The sequence below is a fragment of the Saccostrea cucullata genome, unplaced genomic scaffold, assembly GCF_032062105.1.
Source record: "Saccostrea cucullata isolate Sc308-1 unplaced genomic scaffold, CSIRO_AGI_Scuc_v1 ctg191, whole genome shotgun sequence".
NCBI lineage: Eukaryota > Metazoa > Mollusca > Bivalvia > Ostreida > Ostreidae > Saccostrea > Saccostrea cuccullata.
In genome coordinates, this window is record NW_026935443.1 from 395,736 (window position 1) to 408,519 (window position 12,784).

At 33.1% G+C, this 12,784-nt stretch overlaps 2 protein-coding genes across 33 annotated transcripts in view; one reads left to right on the forward strand and one right to left on the reverse strand.

Moving 5' to 3' along the window:
• The window catches only part of LOC134242872 (serine/threonine-protein kinase SBK1-like), a 444,928-nt gene that overhangs the window by 383,472 nt on the left and 48,672 nt on the right, over positions 1-12,784 (reverse strand). The gene's annotated exons all lie outside the window — the stretch shown is intronic.
• The window catches only part of LOC134242868 (ankyrin-2-like), a 98,964-nt gene that overhangs the window by 55,198 nt on the left and 30,982 nt on the right, over positions 1-12,784 (forward strand). For 23 of the 32 annotated variants that reach the window (XM_062725046.1, XM_062725058.1, XM_062725057.1 and 20 more), the window contains 14 exons: positions 299-503; positions 982-1,002; positions 3,780-3,876; positions 4,231-4,459; positions 4,553-4,804; positions 4,937-5,015; positions 5,371-5,574; positions 6,041-6,169; positions 7,608-7,708; positions 7,932-7,943; positions 8,402-8,471; positions 9,075-9,251; positions 11,389-11,565; positions 12,711-12,767. In XM_062725046.1, the coding sequence (XP_062581030.1) occupies positions 299-503; positions 982-1,002; positions 3,780-3,876; positions 4,231-4,459; positions 4,553-4,804; positions 4,937-5,015; positions 5,371-5,574; positions 6,041-6,169; positions 7,608-7,708; positions 7,932-7,943; positions 8,402-8,471; positions 9,075-9,251; positions 11,389-11,565; positions 12,711-12,767 (1,810 nt within the window). The remainder of the gene's footprint in view (positions 1-298; positions 504-981; positions 1,003-3,779; positions 3,877-4,230; positions 4,460-4,552; positions 4,805-4,936; positions 5,016-5,370; positions 5,575-6,040; positions 6,170-7,607; positions 7,709-7,931; positions 7,944-8,401; positions 8,472-9,074; positions 9,252-11,388; positions 11,566-12,710; positions 12,768-12,784) is intronic. The other 9 variants (XM_062725062.1, XM_062725037.1, XM_062725055.1 and 6 more) reach the window with 6 other exon arrangements.

Sequence of the window (12,784 nt, forward strand, 5' to 3'; positions counted from 1 at the left end):
CCTAAAACTTTGTGGGAAAAAGTGCTCAAACACCACCTAGATTATCTTCTGCTTTTGTACTCATTTTCTTGCCCAATTCAGAGTTGTGGAGATTTTGTGTTGAATAACTGAATTTTTGGACCGACAGAGTTCAGCATTTTGTCAGAAAGAAAGAGATACAGATACATGTGTATTTCATTTGTTCGTTAGGAGTACCAAGAAGTTATTTTTCATTGGGGGATTAATTGGCCATTAATTAATTTAATGTTTGACTGTAAATTTCTTATGAATTTTTGCTACTTTTCTACTTGGATAACAGGCTCAGCCCATCTCCCCAGACATCGTGTCTAAACTCCTTGGAAACAGAGTGGCTGTCAGCCCCATTGTCACCGTAGAACCCAGACGTCGCAAGTTCCACAAAAACATAGTGTTGACCATCCCTGTCCCGAAGGCTGCCCAGAAAGGCATGATAAACCAATACGGAAGCGAGGCTCCAACCCTGCGTGTCCTCTATAGCATCTCAGGTGAGTAAATTCTGGCTAAATGAGGAATTCAGAAATTGGTCAATACTTCCTTTGCAGACAAAACAAGATCTTAGATATATCAGAGATTTCAAATATAATTAAATTTTTTTTAAAAATTATATGAGTAAATTGATTTGATGAATATGGGACTAGGATCTGTAATAATTGTTAAGTGTTTTCCCTATATTCTAAGTAATTCCTGCATGATGTTTAATTATTTGCCTGCTTTTCTGTGGTTCATATCTTGTTCATAAATTTATAATAAATGCTTTATCTCTAAGTTCAAAACCTTTACACTGAAATATTTTACTGCTCTTTCAAAAACCAGACATTCTATCAGACTTTTAGTATGGTGTTTGAACATAAGCCTAAATTACACATGATACGGCATGACACGTCTCTATTCTGTGAGTTGTGTATAAGATGTGTTATAATGTCCATTGCTTGACCAATGTCTTTCTTTATGCTTACCGACTAGGCTCCAACAATGCCCTGCGAGGTAAACTGCCTGATCATTTATATGACAATGTGCCTTATTTTTAGTAGCACTGTTCATTTGCAAAAAAATACCTTGCTATGGTATGAAAAAAAATGTACACTTATTCATTTCTGGATTTGAATTTATTGTATATATATTGTTTGAGGGAAAGAAAATCCTGGAATTTAAACCTAAATTTTCCCACATTCTTGAATGTATATATGGATGATGAAATTTTTTGATATCCTTTTCTAAAATCCATCCCTTGACTTGATTACCCCAAAATATATGGTTTTATCCAACATTTAATCAAACTTTTAAGAATTCAATTTGACACCCAAATTTTTCAGTAACTTCACTTTGTCCACTACCATTTTTCTTCTTTTAAAAAGAATTCTGAATCTATTTTGGTGAATTTCTCTCTTTATAAATATCAGTTTGAAATGCATTTCTGTTTCAGTGTTGTGACATATGGCTTTCACACCCTGAAAGCTTCTCAACTCAATTTGCTTCAAAGAATTTTTTTTAAAAATCAATTTACTTAGTTGCTTTATAGAAGAAAAAATTAAAATTGCATTACACTGATCTAAGCTGTCATCGTTGTGTATTTTTCAATTTTATAACTATATGAAAGAAATATTTTGCAAGTTTTTGTTTCTCAGGTATTGAAAATTTGTGACTTATATGTAGCACTAGCATGAAATAGAATGATATACCAAGATTTATTATTTTACTCATAAGCTGCTTTAAATAAGGAAAGAAGGGAAAAATCTGCAAGTAATGGCATATTTCTTTCCACCTTTAATAAGAGAGAATTTTCTGTCGTGGATGAAAGCATGTTTGCAATCCATCTGAGCACACTTTCATACAAACTTTAGACTGAAAAACCTATGTACTTTGCTCTTTAATTTCCTGACTCTACCTGTTTTAAATTAGAAAAAAAAATCAAATTCTTTTTAAATGAAGATTTGAAACACCAGTTACATCATCTTTGCTAGCCAAGGGTTTCTGATATGCTACTCTCCTCATAATCCCTTGGCATACGGTGTTAATAGAAGTTGTTTTTTTCCCCTCGAGTTCCGATTTGGATTCAGTACACCTGGTCGATGATGAGGATAGTAACGTATCAGAAACCCTTGGCTAGCAAAGATGCAGTTACATGTTCTTGCTCATGTTGATGAGCCTATGCATAAATACACATGCTATGTGGAAAAAAAATAGTAGACTTTTAAATGTTTTATATTTATCATAACATTCCCCCTTCCCCAAAAAATATTTGTGGGTACATGTTATAAATCACCATGCCTGTCTGTCTATATGTTCAGGTGCCTTGTCCTTTTGTCTGTTTTGCTTTGTGTCCCAATGATAACAATTTTAAAATGAAAGTAAAAAAAACACTAGAATTGCACACAGATTTCTTATCATAAAAAATATATAGTGACCCTGAACCAAGTCAGACAAGGTCAGGGTCATATAGTATTGAAATGTAATTTTAGTCCAAGCTATTATTTTGAAGAAGTTGATGCTGGACACAAAGGTTGCTTATCATGAGAGGATGTGTATTTACTCATACAAAGATCACATACAATCAAAATGTATAAACCTATCCAGATGATAGCAATGAAATGCAGGGTATTTCCTGACCTTGAGACATGGTCATTTGGATATTGCTGGATTCAAAAGAATTTTGTTTTGTTCACATTCTGTAATTGGATCAATCCAAATTATGCAGAAACCTAAATCATAGGTTGATTATGATCAGGGCATTACTAAATAAACTTGGACAAGGTCAAGGCTATTTAAAATGTCAGTTAGAGGGAGTGACACTAGTCCTATTAGGAATTTCTTGTTGAAATAGGATTATTTCATAATAATGTGCAATTTTGTATGGTTTTAGTGAAATAAACTGATTAATTGAAAAAAAAAAAAAAAAAAAAAAAAAAAGAAGTGTTACTGAGAGACTTGTACACAAGATTTATAATGCATGTCTCACAGAGTTTTACAATACTTTATAAAATACTAACAAACCTGTACACAGTACTCTCTCAAAATCACAAAAATACTAACAGGCTGTCCACTCTCTCAGAATCACTATGTCAAGTTTTGAAATTGATGCAAACTGAACTGTATACTAATATTTGTGTTGATAAATTGACTTCAAAATAATACTCTAAGCAAGATCACACCATATCTGTTTACTTTTTAGTGTAGAAGTATTTTTTGATTAAAACATGCTAGAGTTCATATCCATATGGTTCACTGGACTGCAATACTCATGTTATCTAAAGAAATATAAAAAAAAAAAAAGAGTAAGATGATAATTTAACTTTATTTTTTATGTGAGGAGTAGTGAGCAAGTATGATTTAGTTACTGGTAAATTTTTTTGGTGTATTGCACTCCGGTGAATTAGGTCTCCAGACTTGATCTATAATTGCACGATGATAGTGTACTAGAGTAGTAGATAACACATATAGGTTTTCTTTCCTCCTCGATGCATACACAAACTTTACCTATTCTATAGCATTATAATAGTAGATTCAGCATTGTAGTTCACTTGTAGTGTAATAAATCTGTTTGTATTTGGAAAAAAATATATATTTGTATACAAATAGCTTAAAATATTTCAGAAATTATATTCAGTATCCAGTAATATCATAGAATTCTTGTAACCTTATACATGTGTACCCTAGAATTTATACACATAGATAAGTGCATACTATAGAGTAGACCTTAACAATGTTTGCGTTGTTCTCTGTATATGGTATATCTGACTCTCTGTGTTGGTGGCTACTTACAGAAGGGACAGAGGCCGCAGTGTGGGATGACCTGACTGACCAGACTGAGCTCAAGTTTACAGAGGATTGTGTGTCCTTCACCACTAGAGTCTCTGGAAGGTAAGGAACCGAACAGTAAAAATAAATGAGACTGAATATTCAGTAATAGACTTGTTCAGAACTACATTTATCTTCAGTGTACAAATTTTTTTTTTTTGGGGGGGGGGGGAGGGGGGCAATTGGGGATTTAACACTAATGATTTTTCAATGGAAATCTTATTTATAAATTACAATTTTAGCATCAATTCTAGGGCAAAATTAATGAAAATTATTCATTCAACATGACAGTTTAAAAAAAAAAGGGAATAAAAGTCATTTAGTGGGAGTTATCTCCCTTATCAGAGGTTCATTGAACCTTAAAGATCATGCAAGATCCGTGCATTCTGCAATGTTTTATTGGGCTCTCTTTTACAGATTCTGGCTGATGGATTGTCAGAATGTTGCAGATGCTTGCCGATATGCCACAGAACTGTACAAAGAGGCTATTGTAGTTCCCTACATGGCCCGCTTTGTTGTTTTTGCCAAGAGAACCGGAGAAGAAGAAGGAAAGCTCCGCATGTTTTGTATGACTGACGACCGCATCGATAAAACCCTCGAGAAGCAGGAACATTTCATGGAGGTGGCCAGAAGCAGAGATGTAGAGGTAAGGAAATCATACTGGGCATTGATTTGACTGGTTTACATTCAGTGCTGATTGAAGAATTGATATCTTTTATTTTCATTTTCTTTCCAATAGGTGCTTGAAGGACGACCACAGTATGTAGAAATGGCTGGCAATCTAATACCAATCACAAAATCTGGAGATCAACTCTACATCAGCTTCAAAGCTTTTCGAGAAAACCGACTTCCGTGCCTGGTCAAGATTCGAGACCGCGACCAGGAACCTGCTGCTCGAGTGGCATTCATGAAGGAACCCAAGGTGGTCCGTGGTGAGCTGCCCCAGACTCCCATCTGTAACCTCAACATCGCTTTACCAGACATGTCAACTGTAAGTACTCAGACAATGTCTTTTATCATAATTAAGTCTGTAAGATCTTTTATGAATCTGTGTTTTAAGGTAGAGGGGCTGCTGAACAATGATATGGAATTAATTTCTCTAATGCTTGCTTTATTATTTCAGTCATCTTCCATGGAAATGGATCCAGAGGCAGCACTAGAACTTAAAAAGCGATCTTCCTTACTTAGAGAACACGGTATTGGTAAGTCTGCTTTGAACTCCGTATTTCTTTATATAATAGACATGTCTTTTGTGCAGAAATTCAGCTCTTTCACCAAAATCTCCTATAAATGTAAAATAAATTTCATAATTCTAGCAGTGTTTGCAAAATGTGTGAAATTTTATTTTCTGGACAAATATAGTACATACAATATGCATGAAAGGAAGTGAAAAATGCTTTATCTTCTATCTTCCCAAGTGTGTTACTGTAGATGTGTTAGTAAATATTTATGTCAAGTTCACTTGATTAAATCTGTGATGCTAAGTTTCCTTAATCCTTCATTTCTGCTGTATATACATATATGATATGACAACATTGCCTTGTGTGTTTAACACAGTTGTAGAAGATACCGTAAGCAAAGCCAAGATCAATCTTTCGGATGTTGCGGATACACTGAAGGGAGACTGGGTCATTCTTGCCACACAACTCGACATCTCCGGGGATGAGATCCATAAGATTAACAGTGACTATAGGACCGTCAACGACCAGGCCCTAGCCATGCTGTCACTGTGGAAGGACAAGAAAGGAGAGCAAGCCACAGGTCGGGTTGGGTGTAAAATGTTCTAAAGGATACTTGAATACATTTGTCTTCAGTTTTCTATTAAAAAAATTTTTAGGGAGAAATGTGAGTTAATTTTTTGGATTGATTTAATTTTATATCATCTCATGTTACTTATATATAATTATGTCTTTGTCAAATCAGGATTAATTTAAACCAAAATAGGATTTCTCAAGTGCTGTAGACATACTATTTTCATAACTCCATAGAATCTCTATTTCGATAATCAATGTACCTAATCTAAGATGATTTATAATACTGATAGCTTGCAGTAGAAAGATAATAGAGTGAGGGGTGTTATATTATGTCTTAGGGTTCCAGGAAATGCTTTACATATGCACAAGGGTCTTGTGTGTGTTGGGGGAAAGGCACAAATGAGAGAAAATAGCATTTATTTTAACTTTTCTAGGGATTGCATTTTCAAATGCCTTTGTTGATTTTATTGTAGGCAATGAACTAGAGAAAGCACTGAGGAGCATAAACAGAGAAGATGTGGTACAGAAATGTATGTACAATGTAGAAATGGTCCAAGACGAGGTGGAACTGGCAGCAGCTAAAGTAGCCATGGATCAGTCAGGTAAAGTAGCCATGGATCAATCAGGTAAAGGCTCAAAAGCAGCAGGTGCTTGTTTTAGTATGTGAAAGTCAAGGCAAATCATAGGCAGTGTATTTTAGGTATTGAGATTAAAGGATAGTGTGGCATCTCATTATACTGTAAAAATAGAATTTTTAGCGAGGATGCAATTTTGGAATTATTATTGAGGGTGCTGACATGACTAAAATTGAATATCGCTAAAAATTAATTGCGTATTATTTGTAATAGCTTCTTTAGTTAGCATTTTAAAATCGCCAAAATTACTTCTCGCTAAAAATAAAATATCAGTTCTTAGGTAGAAATCGCTAAATTTGCGTCTCGCTAAAATTTCCACTTATACATATTTACTGTGCCTTATGTTATACATGTTAACCTATTGTGATGAAAAATAGGGAGATTCAGACCTCAAAAGCGGTAGCATTGCACGCGCGTTGTTTTACGCTTGGATTATCGATATATTTCATATAATATACATGAATGTAGCCTTAAATGAAACCTACAATAATTAATCTTAAATATCAACAGCACTTTAAAGAAGAAGACAAAAACACCTTAAGTTTGACATAAATTTTACAAATTCAAATATTGTTCATGCTCATCATTTTGTTTGGATTGGCTGTTTAACTTAGCCTTTTGAAGAGTGATCTTTGCTGATATAGCCTAGAAGCAATAATTCTGAATGTTCATTCAGTTGTTAAACAAAACAAATGATGACATGGTTTAACCTATAGATCTAAAACAAGTTCCTATCTTTCGTTATATAAATCAGATTTCCCGCGATGATCGAAAACAAAAGTAGAGATTTGCCACATGGCTTGGTCAATCGAGTGATTTCTATTGACTTTATTGATAACATTGTGAGCTCCTGTGCTTTTATAGACGATGTCAAACGTTTTCATCTAATTCTTAAAAGCTGTATCTCCTTTTTCAAGACAGTGATGTTGACTAAATTTATCGTAACCAATGTAATCAGTGGTAATCTTGTGCTGTTGTCGTTGTCAAATTCGTGCTTGAAATTTATGTACACGTCGATACTAAAAAAGCGTTTGTATGCTTCCGAGTCAAATCACGTGATATCTAACGAGATTTTATGAGAGTGGCTTCAAAAATGGATACCCAAGCGAAGCAAAAATACTTTAGACGCAACTTTTGTAGAAAAGCGGTAGATTTCTGAATTAAATCGGTAGGCGGGAGATGGAGTGAAAAAGCGGTAGACTCCCGCCTAAATCGGTAGAGTTAACATGTATGCTTATGTAAATATTCATACGTATCATGTCATAATTTCATCAATTTTTATCTCCTGTGTCATGTTGCTGTTTTTAAAACACAATCCACTACGAAGCTTCCATACTATATCCAGTACATGTAATATATTGTGTTGCCTAGTTCTTAAATGACTGAGAGCCTCTGTATTTTGTAGGTTTCGACACATTTGAAAAGGAAATTGGAGTTGGCGCACATGACTCCTTGAAACGTAACATGTCACTAGATGTACAGTTTGATGAGAAGAGTGTTCAGAAGGTAGCTTAATTTGTCTGGTGATAATTAAGTGTTGTAATTAGCTTATTGTTTATTATCTTCCTCTTGTGATATTTGTAATGTCAACCTCCATTCATCAAGTTTTTGATTATATTTATTTTCCTTTTAGGTAATTTTTCAATAATTTTATAGGCAGTCATTGCCTACTGATTCTAAAAGTATGTGTTGTCTTTTTGTTTCAAATTGTTTTTGCTTAATTTTTCAGCTTTCAGTTGAGGTGAGAGATATAGTAAAAGTAGTTTTAACCATGCAGATCTAATATTTAATGGAATTTTTAAAATATTTATATTAACCAAGTAGTATTTGATTTGAGCACCATTTACCCATTGATTAGATTTATTAACCAAAGGTTGTAGTTTGAAAAAAAGTTTCTTTGACTGTTAGTAAGGCAGTTTGTTTTAAAAAAAAACAGGTTATGGATTTTTTTAAGCCTAGATTTAAAAAAAAAAGTTATCTCCCTTTAAAAAATAGTGCTTTCCCTTTTTGGAGATCTTTTGTGTTTGAAAACACATTTTATTCATCGAGTCTTGGTGGCATGGGTTTAAAAAGTTCCAAAGAATCTTTTAATGTTCAGTATTCAAGATCACTCAGAAATGATGGACTGTTCAAAGAAATGGCAATTTTTGTCTGAAAATTTTCAAATCTTTTAATCTCTTTTCTATTTTGTTTTATAAGGATTCAGAGTCTGCAGTTGATTCAGCATCTCCTGGAAGCGAGGGACCTGCACCCCAGGCATACGCAGAAGGTAAAAATTTTAATGCTTTAGCTAAGAACCATCACAAGAATGGGTCTTGATTAGGAATTAAACTACACAAAATTTGTTTGAACACAGTGTAAAACTGTGATCAAGACCCATGACCTATATGCACTTATGTTTTGAACAGAACTTTCTATTTAGTACAGGCAGCTGGATTATATATATTGAGCTTTTCTTGTAGAGCTTTAGTTGTTGAGCTTACAGTAGGTTTTGTTAGCATTTCAAGTTCGTTAGAATTCTTTCAAAGCAGAAAAGATATCTTAGATAAATGATATTCTCTCAATTCATTAGATTCAAAAGGCCTTAAGGGGTATTGAATAAAAATTAAATGATAAAGTAAATTCATGTATCTCTTTAAACTTTAAAAATGTTTTTATAAAGCTATAAATTAAAGATTTAAATTATTTCCAACTCCCATTGTAATTTATTTAAAGAATATTTTATTTTAAATATTTGTGCAACTCTATGTACATGTATTAATTTGCCCGAACTGTTGGCTGCAGAGAAATGCTTTATATTTAGTGTTCAATGTTGACAGAGATATATAAATGTCCTGCTTAAACGTACAAGTATTTTGCTTGTTTCTGCTAGATACAGCTCAGTCTCCGAACGACGATTTCATGATCCCTGAGATCAGTGATCGCCGGGGTCTGGCTAAGGAACCAGAAAAGCCAGCAAAAACCAACGACGACTTCTACGATTTAATTGACAAATTGGATAAATACAATGAGTTCAAAGAGAGACAAGAGCAGACCGGGCCCAGTGCAGGTAGCTTTGGCACTGGTTTGCAGCCCCCTGGATGTTGTTAATACTTAATATTGTCAGTTCTACTAATCATGCTCTAGCTCACTTATCCTTGCCATGCCCTGTAATCACTGTTTTCTAGCTGCATTAACTATATAACAGATATACAGTTTAACTTAGCTACCTCGAATATTGTAATCTTGTGTAATGGAAACGTCGAAGTCATTTTGAAATTCCACTTTTCCATGAAGTTTTCAAGGGTTTTTTTTAACCTTTTTTTTCTCACAATACAATTGAGTGTGAGATAATAAGGTTTGACTGTTTCTAGTTATGATATGAATTGGTGTTTGTTTCAGTATTGCAGCAACATCTGAATAAAAGAAATAGGGATGTCAAAATATTAATTTTCCTTAGTCGAACATTCGATTGCATTATTCGAACGATAGTCGACTATTCGGAGCATTTTATTATTATTTTTTTTTTTGATAGCACGGTGTTTCTGAAAGCTTATTAATTAAAATAAATTGGAAAATTGAAAAAAAAAAAATGGAAATGGGGAATTGTAAACACACACTATCCACATCTCCGATGAAAATGTTAAATACTGTTTGTTTAATTTATGATTGCCCAAGCTATATATCAAAATGTCTTTTATGTAAGATTATTGTGTTAATAATCATCGAACGGCTATGCAAATATTGTGTGTTCCCAAGCATTTGAAATTCGTAGAGTTTATAAATATAATTGGTAGAAGTCAATTAAATAATTTTCATAGTCCAGTATATAGCGTCGCATAATTTACTAGGTACAATAACAAAAAAAGTCAGTGACTGAGAAATAATTACCGCAGTATGTAATTACTGTATTTTCCATATGTACAATGTAGAAAATTATTTATATACTGTGACTGTGTTTGAGCTCTTATTCGTCTGAGGACATCCACTATACACCTGTATAGTTTGGGGAAGGACCCTTTTTCAATTTTGAGATGAAAATTTCATTATCATCAATTTCATTATCATCACCCTTTTCTTGCATTTATTTAATATTCGAATGTTGTTTCATTATTCGATCGTCGGTTCATTCGACTGACAGTCGAATAGTCGACTATTCGTTGACATCCCTAAAAAGAAATCATCGAATAGAATATACTATGGATTTTAGTGTGCATGATTTTTCAGATTATGCATGTCAGCCTTATATTTGGCTGGATTGTGAAGTCCAATCTGTGGATTGAGATATGTTCATCTGTCTCATCAGTTCCATGTCAAGTCATTATTTGATATAAAAAATACAGTCATTAATTCAACTTCACACAGAGTCAAATAAGGATGATACACAGGAACATTTGCCTATAGCTTGTCAATTTACTTTGAAATGAAAACTATACACATTTATACTGTTTAAGATAACATATTATCATTTTCATCTGTTAGATAAACGTTAATTTTATTTTACCATTTGAGTTTACATTTGTCTAAAGTTTTATTGAAGTTAATGAAATTTTTGTAGCTTGGATAAGAATGCCCCAATTCTATCATCTTGCTAATTAGGTGCATTAAAAACACAAACCAGTACTTATGCATGTTAAAAATATATACAATAAACATGGTTTAGGGACTAATTAATACTGTAAAGAAATAGAAATACATGTATCACTTTGATATGTTATTTATTTTTATAAATCCATACTTAAATGATACAGTATATGAATAATAGGATTGACACAGGTCCCTGAAAATAAGTACCAAAAAAATGTAAATTGTCTGCATGATCCATGTTTTGGTAAAGGCTTTGCATGTACATGTTAAACGTGCAAGCTGTTTTTATTTTATAATATTGATTCCATATAAATTTAAAAATATGATGAAAAGGAATAAGCTGTATTAATTAAACTATGAATGGGTTTATATTCAAATTTAACATGATCCTCATTTTAAATTTACAAGTATAAACATTATGTACACATTATCAAATTACAGATTTAAATATATTAATATGATTAATAATCATGGTGATGGGATAATCCAAATATATTTTGATTGTTAATTAATTTTTTTCAGATAAAAATACAGAATAAACTTTTTAAAATGATGTACATGTTTGGTAATATGGCATTGTTTAGAATGTGAGTTTAATAACTATACTTATTACAACACAGATATCCGAATGGATGAATCCCAGACTATAGCTGAAGAAGAAATGACCTCTACCAAGAAAGAGAGACCCAAATCTGAAGAGATTATTTCCAAAGTGGAAGAACTAAGTCAACAGATGGCCCCTGCCCCTCAGGAACCTAAAGATCTGCTCCCCGCCCCCACACAGGAGCCCACAGAAGGTATGGAGCGATTACCTGTATCAATCTACCTGTTATAATTGCATTGTGCATGATCTCCGGCTGGTGATTTGGTGCATCTAGAAATAAAGTGTTTACTGATCTCTCTTCTGTGAACGATACATTAAGATCTTAAAATGTGCTAATGAGAAATCATATGGAGAATGATACCTATATGTCAAGGTCATACAATGACATTAAATAGGAGGAAGTAAAATGTAAAATTGTCATTTACTAGTACTAAACCAAGTGGCTATTTTCATTTCATCTCAATGTTGGCTTTAAATATTTGGCACTTGACCAGCATGTTGACTTTCAAGTAAAATTTTATATTGATCGAGTCACAGCTTCATTGGTAAAGAGAGCAGAATGGAAAAAAAAGTCTCACCTTCATCATCAAAATACATACTTTATGTTCACAGCTTGAAAAATATTGATTGATAATGAAAAAAAAGCATTCACATAAAGATTTTCCAAACACACATTGGTATGGCCTGACCATGCACATTTCCTTTTCTCATTATACTCTTCTTCAGCATATGATGTTTGTTTTAGATATCTTGAGATGAATCATTTAGCTTTGGATTCTGTGCATGAATATTCTCATGAATTCCTTACTATGTAGAAAAACCACGTAGCACTTGAAGATCTTTAAAAAAAAAAAAATTGATCTGCACATGCTATATAACAGATCCAATTATTTTGGGTGTCAGGATATTTTATTGTCTAGATATTATCAACTACCCAGGTCATATGCAAGTAAAAATATTTCTTAAGATTCTTCATCAAACTGATCACTCATATTTCAGAACAAAAAAAAAACGTTAAAAAAAATCATTTATAATCAAAATACACAAAAATTCAACATATAGAAATGGTCTTTCAACTTGATTTTTTAAATGAGAGTTATTTCTCTTATTAAATCTTGCATACATTTTTGAAGGTTTTAAGAAAGGGGCACATTTACTAAATACTGTCTAAGAAACCCTAGACTCTCTGTGGTTTTTGTAGTATTTGTTAGGAATAGACACAAACTAATTGATGGTCAAAGAAATGGTTTTGTAGCATTTGTTAGAAGTAGTTTTGAAAAAAAAACTAATTGGTGCCTATACACCTTTCTGCATTTGTCCACTATTGACTGTTTACAGATGAGGAGGGCACTAGGACCCCACCTCCTAGCCCCGTGGAGGGAGAGTTTGTACCAGGTACTATCAACACTCAT